Raw genomic sequence first — 14,074 nt, forward strand, 5'->3', positions numbered from 1 at the left:
TTTAGTGGCGGTCTTGCAAGTTTTACATACAGCTGGCAAAGGCAGGTTTTGAAATAAAGGTCCTTCTGAGATTTAACACATCACTACAACTTTGGTGGCATTGCTACCAAGATATGCTTCAGGTGCTTGTTTGCAGTACCTCTTTCCTGCCCCTGGGTCTATCCATACTCTGCCAGTGCTGTCAGACTAAGGCCTATTTGCCACAGATTCCTGGACAGAAGTGTGGTCCTACACACTAATGAACATCATTAACGAGCAGCAAAGGGTGCAGGTGCTCAGGGGTGAAAAGCTATTGCAATTCAACTGACCTGGTGATGTGTTGCATTGGAACAAGGACAGATCAATTCCAACACATTTCTGGCTGCATGGGAAAAAAAGACAAAGTTGTTTTCTTTCAGCTGACTGCTTCTCACACAAGTCCTTCCATTGGGGACTTAAAACCACCCTTGTAGCCTTTGTTTAAACAGTTCCAAATTGCAAACATCAAAGTTCAGAAAAAATTGAACAAGCAGACAGGACAAAAAAGTTGAATGAGCATTGGCTCTTCTTATTTTAATGAAGAAATATTTCAAGTTAATATCAGTGCATATTTAGAAATAGCATGTGATACTCCCAATGCCAAATACATCAGCAAATTACAGTTTCAAAACTTCATAAATTAATGGCAAGGAAAAAAAAATAAAAGATTAACATAGAGAATAAAGTTCAAAATAAACATCCTGTTTGTTTGCTGCACTGTGTCAATTATATTCCTGGTACTTAAACAGCAAGAGAGATCCAATATTTCATGTAATTAGGCTCTCCAAAATAGCAGTTACTTTCCTACAAATGAATTAAGCAGTTTGCATTTATTTTTGATGTATAATTAAATGTTATTCTTAGCTGTAACAAAGAAATTTAGTCATGTCAGAGTAAAATCTTTTTCCATGACTGAAAAACCTCACACTAACATAGGAACGTTGCCTTCTGGTTATACCCACTGGTAACAGTCAGCTGAGAATAGGAAGAACTACATGTAAGCACATTTGGCTGTTACATAAAATGGCTTGCTTTTTTTTTTTTTTTTTTCACAGCCTCATAACAATACTGTTTTTCAACATTGTTCCCAGTCATTGTTTTTAAAATGGTTCATCAACATATCCTGAATCAATCACCGATATAAATAACTCTAGTGACAAAATCCATTATGGAAGGACACAGAACTGCAAACTGAAAATTGTACTGAATGATTTTAAGGTGGAACTGTAATTCCTCTGTAACATTCTGTTAAAAAAAAAAACCAAACCAAAACCAACCTCACTCGGTAAAACCTTTACTTAACTGGCAATGGTGGAATCTGAAAAACTGAGATATAATTTTAAGAGATGTTTAACTGACAATGGACTCTAAAGCAAGACAAATCATACTGAAGCTAGAAAGAGATGCACATTTAAAGCTTGCAAGTGTGATATAAAAATATTCTCTAGGTTTTTAATTTTGATACAGGGAGTCCAATTCCCTAATGGAAGAAGATAAAATACATCTTCTTTCCTACCCCATTGCTGTACATACAGATTGTTCCCTTGAATCAGGAAATGGCTTTCCCCAACAAATATACCAGCCTTGGGAATCACAGACTTTCATAGGGTTTGTTGATTTTGCTTTTTAAAGTATATTTTCAAGCAGGTGAAATACTAATAGGATATGCATTCTGTTGACTATTATCTACTGTGCAAATCATATACATCAACCCCATAACTTCAACCTAAGTGCAGTCTGCATGGCCTAGAATGACTCAGAATCTAGTGTGACACTACAACACAGAGATGACTGCCAGCCTATGAAACACCAGACTAAATCAGGTTAGTGGGAAAGGCACACACTCCAGATTTAGCAGGAACACCTGAAGGTTCCTCATTGCCACTCCTGAAGTTACAGTGATTCTGTGCACTTCCCAAATGACAAGGTTTGCTTCCAGAAAATCGTGAGGTAACAGGAAACTTCTGCTTATGGCACGTACACATGGAAGAGTGTGAGTTCAGCTGAACACTCATGGTGCGAGGGGTAATGCAGACACAAGGGAGGCTACAAGGATTCTGGCCAGAAACAAAAACTTCACATTTCCTTACACTGCACACATTCCTTTTATGCACAAATACGAGGTGAGCAAAATAAGCTGTTTGCTTGGTACAGTTTAATGTTTTGCATATGTAAAATAATCACCTAATACTGCAGTATAATCAAAAATCATGCACTAGATAAACAGAGCTTCTTCCCCATGAACAATAGTTCTCAGGAACATTGTATTCTGCTTCTGGTACCATCTCATGATTTGCCAGCTTACACAGTCCCTTTTAAAGAACACAGTATTTAGTGAAAACTGAAGAGCAAAATTAAAATTAAAAAAAAGTTCTTGTTTATAGTTGCAATACAGCTGGGATAGATGCAACTGAGCTGCTGTAATGCACCACAGAGTAACAAAAATTCAACATGAATATCAGAAGAATAAATATATACCCTAAGTTAATCTCTGTAAATACATTCACAGGTCCACATAAGACACCCTTATGCATAACTCATACTTCTTCAAATTTGCAGAGAGATAGATGTTAGTTCATGGGGAAAGCAATTTATCATATGACTCGGTTTATCTGTCATTATTCCAGCAAAAATCAGTAGCAAATTTGAAAATCTACATTTATTTTCCCCAGACCAACCACACAGAGGCTTAAGTCACAAAATCTATTATTTCCAATATTCGATCAATAAGGCTTTATTTACACTTTTTTTCTATAAAGTCAGGAAAAAAAATTGGTGCAATGTGCAAGAAAAGACTGCACATTTCACTGATTGGAGACTAACATCTGCTTATGGTTTAATGCTAACCCAGAGGCAGCCAATTAAAGTTCCATATATCCATGTTTTTACATAGAGTTTCCTTCCAGATTCTGTCAGAAGCATACTAGCAGTCAGGCCACCTAAAAACAGCAAAGATGGCAAAGTTTTCTTGAGGCTTAGTTTGGAATGAATACTTTTCCCAGGGAACTTATTTCTTCTTTTAGAATCCTTTGCATCATAAAATTCTATTAGTAACCTACAAGCAGAGAAAAAGGAGATGGTCAAAATACTTAAAACATTTTAAGTAGCCTTACTTTTATCCAGTAACTGCTTCTAACCAAACATTTTTAACAAAAGATCTCATAATATGTTCCTCTGTAACAAGTTCGAACAATGACTATGCATTACAAATATGGCGCACGTCAAAATGCTCAACCTGAACCCTTGTAAGCATTAAGGCCATGTTTTCCTTGTGGACCAACTGCAACTGTGAATATAAAAGTTGACAAGAATTGCTTTCATTCAGCATTTAGCAGAAAAGCCCAGAGCACTGGACAATATTGTAGGACAAAACAATACACTGAGCACCAAAGGAGGAGGAAGAAGTATCTTCATAAAGTAAACTAATAAATAACAAGGGCTCACAAGACACTGAATATATTGGAAGCTGAATATGCAAGAGTAAGATGCTACATCACCAGCTTAGTAGTAACATTTTTTCTCCTAGTTTTAAAAAACAGTAATAAATGGGTCTGGAAATCCTGAGATTTTGTTTTAACAATCTCTAAATTTGCCTTACAGACTGCTTTGCTCTCAGGAAAGATGTTCCAGTGAACAGGAGCTTACAATGACACATGGATGATTCAGTTTTGTTCATCTTCACTAGATAACTAAAGGGACAGACACTGGACAGCCTTTTATTTTATGTATCAGCTTTCCTTATCTATTTAAATTAAATTCAGACGTTTTATCTTTCAAAAGTAAAGAAAAGAAAAACTTTTTAGTGATCCTAACTGTCTAAGAGACTTTAGTAACAGTGCCATGTTTACAGATAGTCATGTTAACTTCTATATGAATTCAAAGTTCTTAGGAGAAATGAATACATTTTTTACTTCCATGGAGTGTGAGACTGGTGGAACAATATTAAAGCAGAACAGAACTGAAGAACCAGGGAAATTTCTGTCTCACTCAAAGTGTTCAATGATTTAGAAAGTAAACAGATTCAGCTCCCTTAAGCAGGACTTCAGACCTGGCAAATTAAACCATCATCTCTCAAACAATACTTAAATCCTATATTTAGGCACAAAGTCCTTCTGGAGAACAAGGTCCCCCAGGATCTGCTGTGTATACTCACTAGTGACCTTATCTGGGGATGCTGGAGGAAGCCAGGCACTTTACTTCTGCCACAATTCAAAAATGGACAAATGAAGCTTCTACTTCACATATTTCCCCAGTGAAGGTAGGAATTTTGGGGTTAACTGTGTTTTTATCCAGTTGCTATCTGGATGAAAGATTCGTAAACAATTTTGGCAGAAGAGATTAGATCAAGACCTGCCTCTCTATCACTCCAACTTAACACTGATTACAAGGGCAGAATCACACTGCTTTTTCTTGCTTGCCTAACACAGGCATCTTACATTCCTTCACAGGAATTAACTGAGAAGATGAATGGAGAGCATTCAGATGAATATGAGACTTGCCTGGAACTCACACTTCTTCAATCTAAAGAAGGTCAAAACCTGAGGAATCCCAGCCTCATGAGCAAAAGGTTTAACCACAAGGTTATTCTATTCTATTCTATTCTATTCTATTCTATTCTATTCTATTCTATTCTATTCTATTCTATTCTATTCTATTCTATTCTATTCTATTCTATTCTATTCTATTCTATTCTATTCTATTCTATTCTATTCTATTCTATTCTATTCTATTCTATTCTATTCTATTCTATTCTATTCTATTCTATTCTATTCTATTCTATTCTATTCTATCCTATCCTATCCTATCCTATCCTATCCTATCCTATTCTATGCTATGCTATGCTATGCTATGCTATGCTATGCTATGCTATGCTATGCTATGCTATGCTATTCATAGAAGTACCCCTCTTCAGAGAGCCCTACAGCTGGCACAGCTGGTAACACAGAAATCATGGGTATATTTGTTAATATAAAAGAAATAAGGCAGACTCTTGAAACAGAAAGTTCTACATATTTCTACTCACTTATCCTTTATTTCAAAACGTTCATGAAGCCATCTTCTCATATACATCTGCTCTTCTGGAATGTCCTTCAGCTCAATTCGGTCAATGAAAATATGAACTCTTGGGCATTCCTTACAAAGAAACTCTAAGAAGAGAGCAAAACAACATGACTTAAGTTAAAAAAACCTGAGTTATGAATACACAAAAAAAATCTGACTCTAAGTGCCTTGGAAGCCTAACTTCAGTGCTCAAAAACCTTCCCTCCTTATGTTTGGATCCTGAGCACTTCACTGAATTTAGAAACCATGTGGCCTACACACTTGAAATGGTGGATCACTATCATGTACAACATGGAAAAACTGTCCTAAAACACACCTTGCTAACTGTAAAAGGCTGTGCTTGAAAACATTACCCTCTATCTCAGCAGCAGTCTACTCATTCAATAGCGTCAGATGCAGTAATTTTGATGTCATAAAGTTATCCATGCTGCAGTTTTGTTTAAAGTTAGTAATCCTCTTTGCTTGTCCTTTTTAAAATCTAAATTTTGTTTGCTGCTAGATGACAAAATTGGAATTACAGTGATTTCCCAAAGCATCTCCAGGAGAGAAAGTATGCTTCAGTTTAAGTAATAAGCTATAATTAAAAAGTATAATAGGGCAGAAGACTCAGAACAAAATGCTGCTTTCCAATTTGTATCCCTTCATTTTTCTTCTGTCTCACAGAGCTCAAGACAGCCCTACTGCAGACTGCCTCCCCCCTGCCCTCCACCCCTCCCCCATTTCCTCAATTTCTCACTAGACAAACTTAACAAGCAAGCATTAAGGACGAACTAAACTCCATTACTCAAAAGGCCTTGTGGGATTTCTTACAACTAACAAGTGGTAAAAATGATTACTTTAATATACTGCATGTAGTAAATGTGAAATCCTGTGCAGTGTGTATTGGTAACCATTTACATTTATCAGTAGCAAGGGGTACTGCAGTAACCACAGTACCCCTGGACTGAGATTTGCATGATGTGAGGATGGAAGTCCTCAGAAATTTAGATAGTCACCCCATTTTGAAAAGGGACCACAAGTGCCTTCCTACAATACATACAGGGAACAAATGTAACACAGGCTGGGTGGTCCCTTTAGGTTGTTGACATTTTTCAGAGAGCAGTGCAGATGCACAGAAGACTTTGACCCGTAACTGTAAGGGGTATCTGGAGGAATGAATGTGCAAATAAATTTTTACAGCATGTACATCTTTATTGTTGTCTGCCAAACCAGATATCCCCCTATTGGTTTTTCATCTTTACAGGATTATTGATTTGTAAGGACTCTGCTGTAAAAACAGCCCTTATCACATACTAGAAGTTGCCTTAAGGAATTTTAAAAGCCTGTTGATGCAAATGTGTGTGTATGCTTGCAGAGGGGGAGGTAAGGAGAAAAGATAAAGAGAACCTTAAGGCCTTGAGGCACTTGGATGCAGAAATCTGTAAGGTACTTTGTGTTTCTTCTGCCTGGACATCACGCACAGAGCCCTTCACCAAACCACAGCGTAAAGGGAGCAACATGGCCCCACACCATCAGCTGGAGAGCTAGATGCGTGCTCCATCCAGGCACAAGTCCATCTCTTGGCTATGGAGCAGCAAACACAACTGTTGCCAAGAGGTTTCTGGTAGAACCTTCTCCTAGCTACAGCTATTAGATGGAAGTTAAGCATATAAGATGGCAAGTTAAGGACTCCGAGTACGGCATGATGGTAAATGTAGACATTTTCTTCAGATTTATGTTCAATGCTTTTACTAACCACATTTTTTTTTTTTACTCTTGCTTTAATGTGAAGAAAGGATTTTGCAGGGCTGTTTCTCTAAGGATACTATCCAGGCCACTACATGAAGGTCACTGACTATATGAGCACCTAAAAGCGTACTATTAATATCTTAAAATGACAGATGTATTATCCATGTCTTAAATGCTTATAATGTTCATGATGTACAAATCCTCTTTTGAGTGGCATTACCTATTAAGTGGAACATTCTAACAATATGCAAAACTGTATCTAGAAAACAAATGCCTGGAAGCCAGATGATCTGGTCTTTTTCTGTACTGGACTCCTATAAAAAGCATCTATGGTATGCATATTCAGTTAGAGCTGAAGATCCAGCTTTAAGAGATATTTAAAACATTCTGTGAATTGTATAGTGTATGTTTCTTTTGCTTCATAGCACATGGGCTATTCTGCATAGGAACAAACAAGTCTTTACTGATAACTTAGTTTTAAATTATTAAGGAAAACCATAAACCAATCAAAGCTCATGACATAAGTATTTCAAAAGAAACACCTTTCCCCACTGAAGCTGAAGTGTAGCAATTCTACAATTCTATTTAGAATTGTACAAAATGATTATAGAACAATGTAACAAAATCCCCTCTTCAAATATCTGAGTGTTGCTGCTGGCTTTCCACCTTAGGCCCAAGTTCCAATGCAAGCTGATTCTTACCACTTCCCACTATGATCTTCTTCAACCACTCTAAATCGAATCCCCATATGTCAAGATCCTTAACTTTGTCATTATTTCTCACCTTTGTGAATCCCAGTGCTTTCCCCGACAACCTCACCCTCCCTTTTGAGTCTGACTTAGTTCAGCCTCAGGGCTGTGTGATCTGCTACTTCAGGCGCTACCCCTGGGGAAGGTCATGATTCCCACACATTGATTTGAAGTCTGTGTCCAAAGCCTGGGTATTCAGGACATCTGCAGATGACACTGTAATGCATGCAGTCAACTAAGTCAGGTAATGACTAGTGTTTAATTATCCAATTCATGTCAATGTTTAATGCAACTAACCCAACTTTTTTTCCCCCAATCTACAGTGTCACAGCAATCACATAAGAACACCATTGGATAAGGATGACAATTGGATATTGGAGATTGATTGTGAGAAGAAACAGCTGGATTTTATCACCATGACCTCCATCGGTTTGTGGTGGTCCCATGACCCTTAATTTCACATTAGCTTAACTCCCAAAAGACTTATGTAATTAAGCTAAGAAACAAAATCTTATTGAAGCAATTTATTATGTGCAAATTACATCCAACTTCAGGAACACTAGCCCTTAAGGCCAACATCTGACAGGCTTTTCAGATTCCTAAACTTGCCAGAATTTGTTATAATTAACAGCAGGAACAAGCAAGCCTGAACTTTCCTTCAAGAGACAAAACAGAGATGCAAATCATGCATTACAAGCAAACATTATGTTGGGGATAGCATTAGTCAAGAACCCTGTACAATTTGGGTTAAATGAACACTAACAACTTGTGTGGGAGCCAAATGGACTGACTTTCATGAGGGAGATAATTTCCTAATAAACGTTCTATCTGGCTAAATAACAGATATAAACACAGAATGTTTATAATGCTTCCAGTGACCAAGCACAGCAGAAGGAAGGAATTGAAAATAATAAAGTGGATTGAGCATTTTTTGTTCTTGAGCTGTGACACTGTACCCCTCCTTCAGTGGAACAGGATTCACACTAACACAGGGCTTCAGAGGGGGAATAGCTGCAGCACTGGGATTAACAAATGAGGTGCAACAGCCCCAGGAAAGGAACTGAATCCACAGAATTTTTAACTGCAAACCAATATCTGGGGCTCCTGCAAAATTCTACCAGTTCTCAACTCCTCACCTTCAAAAGCCAATTAATTCTCTTTGGAATTACCAGCATTACCAGGGAAACTGAGGGAGGAGAGAAGCTCTGAAACACTGACCTATCTGTAACTGAGAAAGGACAAACAACAAGGGTTGTGGCCTCAGACTACTTTCCCCTTCTGAACCACATAAATTTATTCTACCACTCCAAATTATGTGCCTTGTCCCTTAAGAAAGTTGTGACAGCAGCATTACACTTAAACAGATATTCCAGTTTTCAATTACTAATGAAGTCTATTTTTATATGCACTTTAAATATGGCATCAATAAAGTAGCTCAGATTTCAACCTCCCACACCGGCTCTTCTACTGCAATGTAGTTGTTGCTGAAGTCCTTCAAAATTAAGAATGGACAAACTGAGGCCTGACACAGCTATGTCCACTTAAAGAGCCCCAAAACCTCTCCTGTTTTAACAGATTTCAGTAACATTTGTGATAAATTGATAGGGATATCACAGGAAAATGAAATCTGAATAATGTGTATTTATTCTAAGTAACTAGCATTTCAAATGTGTAAAAATATGTCTCTTCAGTAAGAGAACATTGTGAGGTGTTGTTTGTATAGTTTTACAGGCAAAATCATGACAGCAGAGACATTCCTCTGAACCGCAGATACTTTCGCCATTAATTTCTTTCTTAATTTCTCAATTAATTTCTCTTGCATTAGTCTAGACTTCAGCATTCAGCTACCAAAGCAGTTTGTAAACTATCTCCTCTTCAAACAAAGAAATCCTGTCTCTCCACTTCCATTTACTTTGTACACCAAATTAACAATCAAACAGCAAAACAAACATAAATTTAAGTGCTGTGTTGTTTCTCAGCTTCGTGCTTTCCATCATCCCAAGCTGAGCTGACAGGAAACTATTTCGCAACCTGCTCTAACAAAATAAAGCAGCATTAGAGCAAAGCAGCACTAGACAGGAAAGCAAACATCCCAGGCCAGCAGAGGTTGATCACAGGAGTTGCCCCAGGCAGCAGTGGAGGAGCAGCACCAGTACCTGTGAGTACTGTGGATGTAGGGAAGTGTGGAAGGGATGCTGTGCAGCCCAGACTGAGGCTTGCAGCCAGGAAAGTAGCCTGCACTTGAGGAATAGAGCTCTCAGGAATACTGCCAATGCTTTGTGGAAGGACTTACATGCACACAGAGATCAGTGCCCCCATGCATGCACAAGGGGTACAGTGTAAGGAGGATATGGCTCAGGAGATGGGGGATGTTTTGAAGTGAAAAATGGGATGCACCTGGATCATTATTAGGCCAGGGTGCTAGCCACAAAAACTGAAAATTAGAGACTGTTTCAACTGGCAGCTGGGCAAGACTGAAAGTCAGAAAAAGCAACTTGTTCAGATGGGTGTAACATGATGTAGATGTAGCTAAAATTCATTGTGAGGGAAAGATTCAGAAGTGCCTCTGTACCAACATGAGGAGTCTAAATATGAAGACATTACAAGAATTACTGTCACGAAGAGATCACTCCTTCCTGTAAAGCAGGCATCCAGGTGGGCTTGCAGGAGTGAGCAATGTTACCGGACTACCAGGAATGACAGAAGAGAATGTACAAGTGAGAGTAGGGAACTGTGTATGAAAAATTATAAAAGGTATAATAGCTTTATATAATAAAGAGACAAAAGCACAATAAAATCCTTGTGGATGGAGAATCCAGACTCTAGTAGAATATATATAAGATAAATAATTAAATTACTTCCAAGTAAGTAATAATAGTGAGCAGAAACTGTGAAGACAGATTGAGACCTGCAAGCTCAGGACTGACAGCTAGAGTGTGAGATTCCAGCTACCTTTATTGAACTGCATTGATACTTCAGCAGGATGAGCAGAGGAAAAAAATCCCAAATAAATCCAAACTAAGATGACCCAACCAATCGGACAAAAACACCAGGGGGAAAAAAAAATATTTCCTGGAAGATCTAGTAAGAAAACCCACAAGAAAAGATGCTGTTCCTGGTATGGTCTTGCTCTGCAACCACAATACAATTAATTTCAGTGTTGTAGAGAAAGAATCCAGCACAGAAATGCAGAATTCTTTGGGGTTGGCCTCTTCTCCCAGGCAGCTAATGACAGGACAAGGGAAATGGCCTCAAGTTGCACCACAGAAGTTCAGGCTGGATAGATATTAGGAAAACTTTCTTCACTGAAAGAGTGGTCATGCATTGGAACAGGCTTGCCCAGGGAAGTGGTGAAGTTGTAATCCCTGGAAGTGTTCAAAAAATAAGCAGATGTGGCATTTTGTGATACAGTTTAGTGGGTGTGGATGGTGTTTGGTTGAAGGTTGGACTTCATGATCCTGGAAGTCTTTTCCAACTTTAATGATTCTATGAATTAAAGGAAGTACACAATAGGAGGGAAGACAAAGTGTCAAAACACCCTAAAGTATACAGTCCAAAGGAAAGCAACCTAGAGGTTATTAAAAAACTCAGCAAATACCAAACCCCAGAAAAACTTGTAATAGAAGCATGCATAAAACATGTGTAACACTGTAAAAGGATAAGTCTGTGTGGGTCTGAAAATCATATGTATGACTTTAACGAAAAAATCAAGGTGTTTATCATGATACCCCTTACCTTCTTCTCCTCTTTGCAGAATGGAAAGTTCATCCAAGTAAGGAAAAGCCACAAAACTACTCATGCCAAATGTGAGCATAAACTTAAGAGGACTAAAAATGAAGTTGAAAAAACGTAAAGGGTGATCTATTTTAACTTTTTTCAGTATATTAAAAGCAGTAAACTTGATAAGCCACTGGTAGGATTGCTGGATGACAAAAGTGTGAAGACCAGTGCTCATGGTCAAGTATAAGCCCTTGCAAGAGAAGAGAATGTATCTGCTTGCATCATTCTTTCTTGTTGAAAATGTTTGATTGCTACACCCACTGCATTCTTTGTACCAGATCATTCAAAGGAACTAGATCAATAAGTAAACAGACAGAAAATATTAGACTAAATATAAACAAACAAGTCAGATATCAGGAAGTCACCAAGACCAGACAGCATTCATCCAGAAGCTCTCAAATGTGGAATTTAAAAACAAAGGTGTGTAACCTATCATCACAAACAGCCATTGTACCAGAAAAATGGGGACTTTCCCTTCTACAAACAAGGACTTTAAGAGATGATGCTGGGAAATACAGAAATACAGACCAGAGTCTTACATCACTGGGTAAGATACAGGTCTGTAATAAAATCACTGAGCACACAGATAATCATAGTCTGTTGAAAAAGGTTTGGTGTGGATTCTGTAAAGGGAAATCCTGTCCCCACCAGCTTGCTGGATTTCTACAAGTGTCAAGGACCAGGCAGATAAAGGGGATTCACTGGACATGATATTTTTGAATTTTCATAAAGCCTATGATAAGGTTCCACACTGAAGGCTATTAAAGAAATTAAGCTGCCACAGGATTAGAGGAAATCATGTTTTATAGACCAAAAGCTGCTTAAAGGAGAGGAAGCAAATGGAAGGACTTAGGGAGGGAAAAGACTTGGTGACTGGGGTCCTCTGAGGATTGGTGCCAGGACTGGTTTTACTCTGTCTCATGACTGATGAGTTGAAGAAGGGAGCAAACTGTGAATGCTCCAGTTTTTCACATCTCTTTCAGAAGACCCTGAGCTCTATTGGGTAGTCAAACATTGGCTGAACTTCAAAAAGCCCTCAAAGCTGAACAAACAGGGCGAAAATGTGGCAGCCAAGCTTCTGTGTAAACAAACATGGGGAAAAAAAATAACTGAAACCCTGATTACATGACGCTTAACTTGGAATTGGTGATTACAATCTGGGAGTTGCTGACCCTTCCCTAAAACCATCCTCTCAGCAGCAGCCCCAAATCCCCCAAATACTGGGCAGCTTGAGGAAGGACATCAAGAACAAGGCAAAGAGAGTCACTCTACAGATAAAGATTATGAATTCACATTTTAAATAGTATGTGCACTTCTGGTCTCTGCATCTGAAGGAGGATGTAGTGGACTCAGAGAAGGCCACAGAAATGACCAACTATAACATTTAAGGAGTAAAGTACTTCCATTACAAACAAGGAGACATTAAAAAGGCCGAATTTTCAGTTTGGAGATGGGAAGCAGAGGGAAAGATACAACAACTTAAAAAAAAAATCCTGAAGATGGCAGATAAGGACTACAGCTCCACAAGTCCTGCAAATTCAAGGGTAAATAATCACTTGCCTGTATCTTCCTGAAGATGCTGATCTAAAGAATCTCTTAGAATTCCTATTATTAGGAGATGATATCTATAGTTCACTATACTGATATTAGCAATGGAGAGCAGCATAGTGTCATGTAAGTTGTCTTGCTGTTCCAAGATGGTCTCTGATGAAGACCCACAGTACTTGTACATTATAGCTCATTGAAATCATCTTTGAGTGGCTTTAATCTGTTATTCTAACAGAAGCACTCTGGCCTTTGTACTACTCTGTAACAATATGTGAATACTTTATGTTGGCTGAGTTAGCAGGAGGTTTCTTACAAAAGCATAGCAGTTTTGATCAATATGCTGCCAGCAACAGAACGTGGACAGAACATGAATCAGGTCAGGTCTGTGGATTACATCTAGAGGGTATCCCACCACTGGTGACTGAAAATGAGCAAATTCAGGAGATACCTGTGTCTTCCCTGGAACATTTTTAAAGTTTTAGAAGTAAAAAAAAAGAAAAAAAAAAGTGTTTAAGAAAAAAAGGCAACAAAAGATACAAGGAGAGGACCAGTTCAAAACTACGTGCTCTATAGCAAAAAACCAGAATCTGTTAGGAACTGTGCCAGTACTGCTAGTATTGATGTTTTTGCCTTTCTTTCAGACAGTCTGTTTTTATAAACAGAGAACAGCACCACAGAGTAGAAGAAAAGGACTATGATGTATAAAAACCCCAAAAATAAACACAGACTCTCAAAACAGCAACATATTTTGGCCAAAGCTGACAGTGTGAAGAAGTTCAAGTTGTTTTTGTTATCCTCAGGGTTTAGATACACTTTTGCATAAAGATCAGGAGTTCCTTGAGCCTTTGTAAATAAATGGCTGCTTGAGGAGTGGAATGCTTCCTCTCACATGTGCAGGAGGTCCAGGGTACAGGGTAATTTTATGAATCTCCAGTGTAAATACTTTCAAGAGCCTCTTGTGTAGCAGAGGTTTCCTGATGACCATGTGTTTTCAGAGCACAATTTCCCAAAGGGAAGCTACAGATGCACTACAGATGCTTACCTTCAGCAAGAGCTGCTTGGGAATAAGTGAGATGCACAATAATCTGGTTTACAATCAGAGGAACACATGCCTGGGGCTTGGAAGGAGCTGTGGAGCATCATTATGCCCACCAAGGGGGTGTGAGCACACAGATACAGTGCTCACAGAT

General features: G+C 38.4%; 1 protein-coding gene across 1 annotated transcript in view; it reads right to left on the reverse strand.

Moving 5' to 3' along the window:
• Positions 1 to 522: 522 nt before the first annotated feature.
• The window catches only part of AGPAT5 (1-acylglycerol-3-phosphate O-acyltransferase 5), a 56,167-nt gene continuing 42,615 nt past the window's right edge, over positions 523 to 14,074 (reverse strand). The window contains exons 7-8 of the mRNA XM_005521906.3: positions 5,042 to 5,165; positions 523 to 3,073 (exon numbers count right to left, since the gene is read on the reverse strand). Coding sequence (XP_005521963.1) covers positions 2,848 to 3,073; positions 5,042 to 5,165 — 350 coding nt within the window. The 3' untranslated portion in view covers positions 523 to 2,847. The remainder of the gene's footprint in view (positions 3,074 to 5,041; positions 5,166 to 14,074) is intronic.

Source organism: Pseudopodoces humilis, chromosome 3 (genome assembly GCF_049639895.1).
Source record: "Pseudopodoces humilis isolate 2021_Gansu_Grassland_sample_001 chromosome 3, ASM4963989v1, whole genome shotgun sequence".
Classification (NCBI taxonomy): Eukaryota; Metazoa; Chordata; class Aves; order Passeriformes; family Paridae; genus Pseudopodoces; species Pseudopodoces humilis.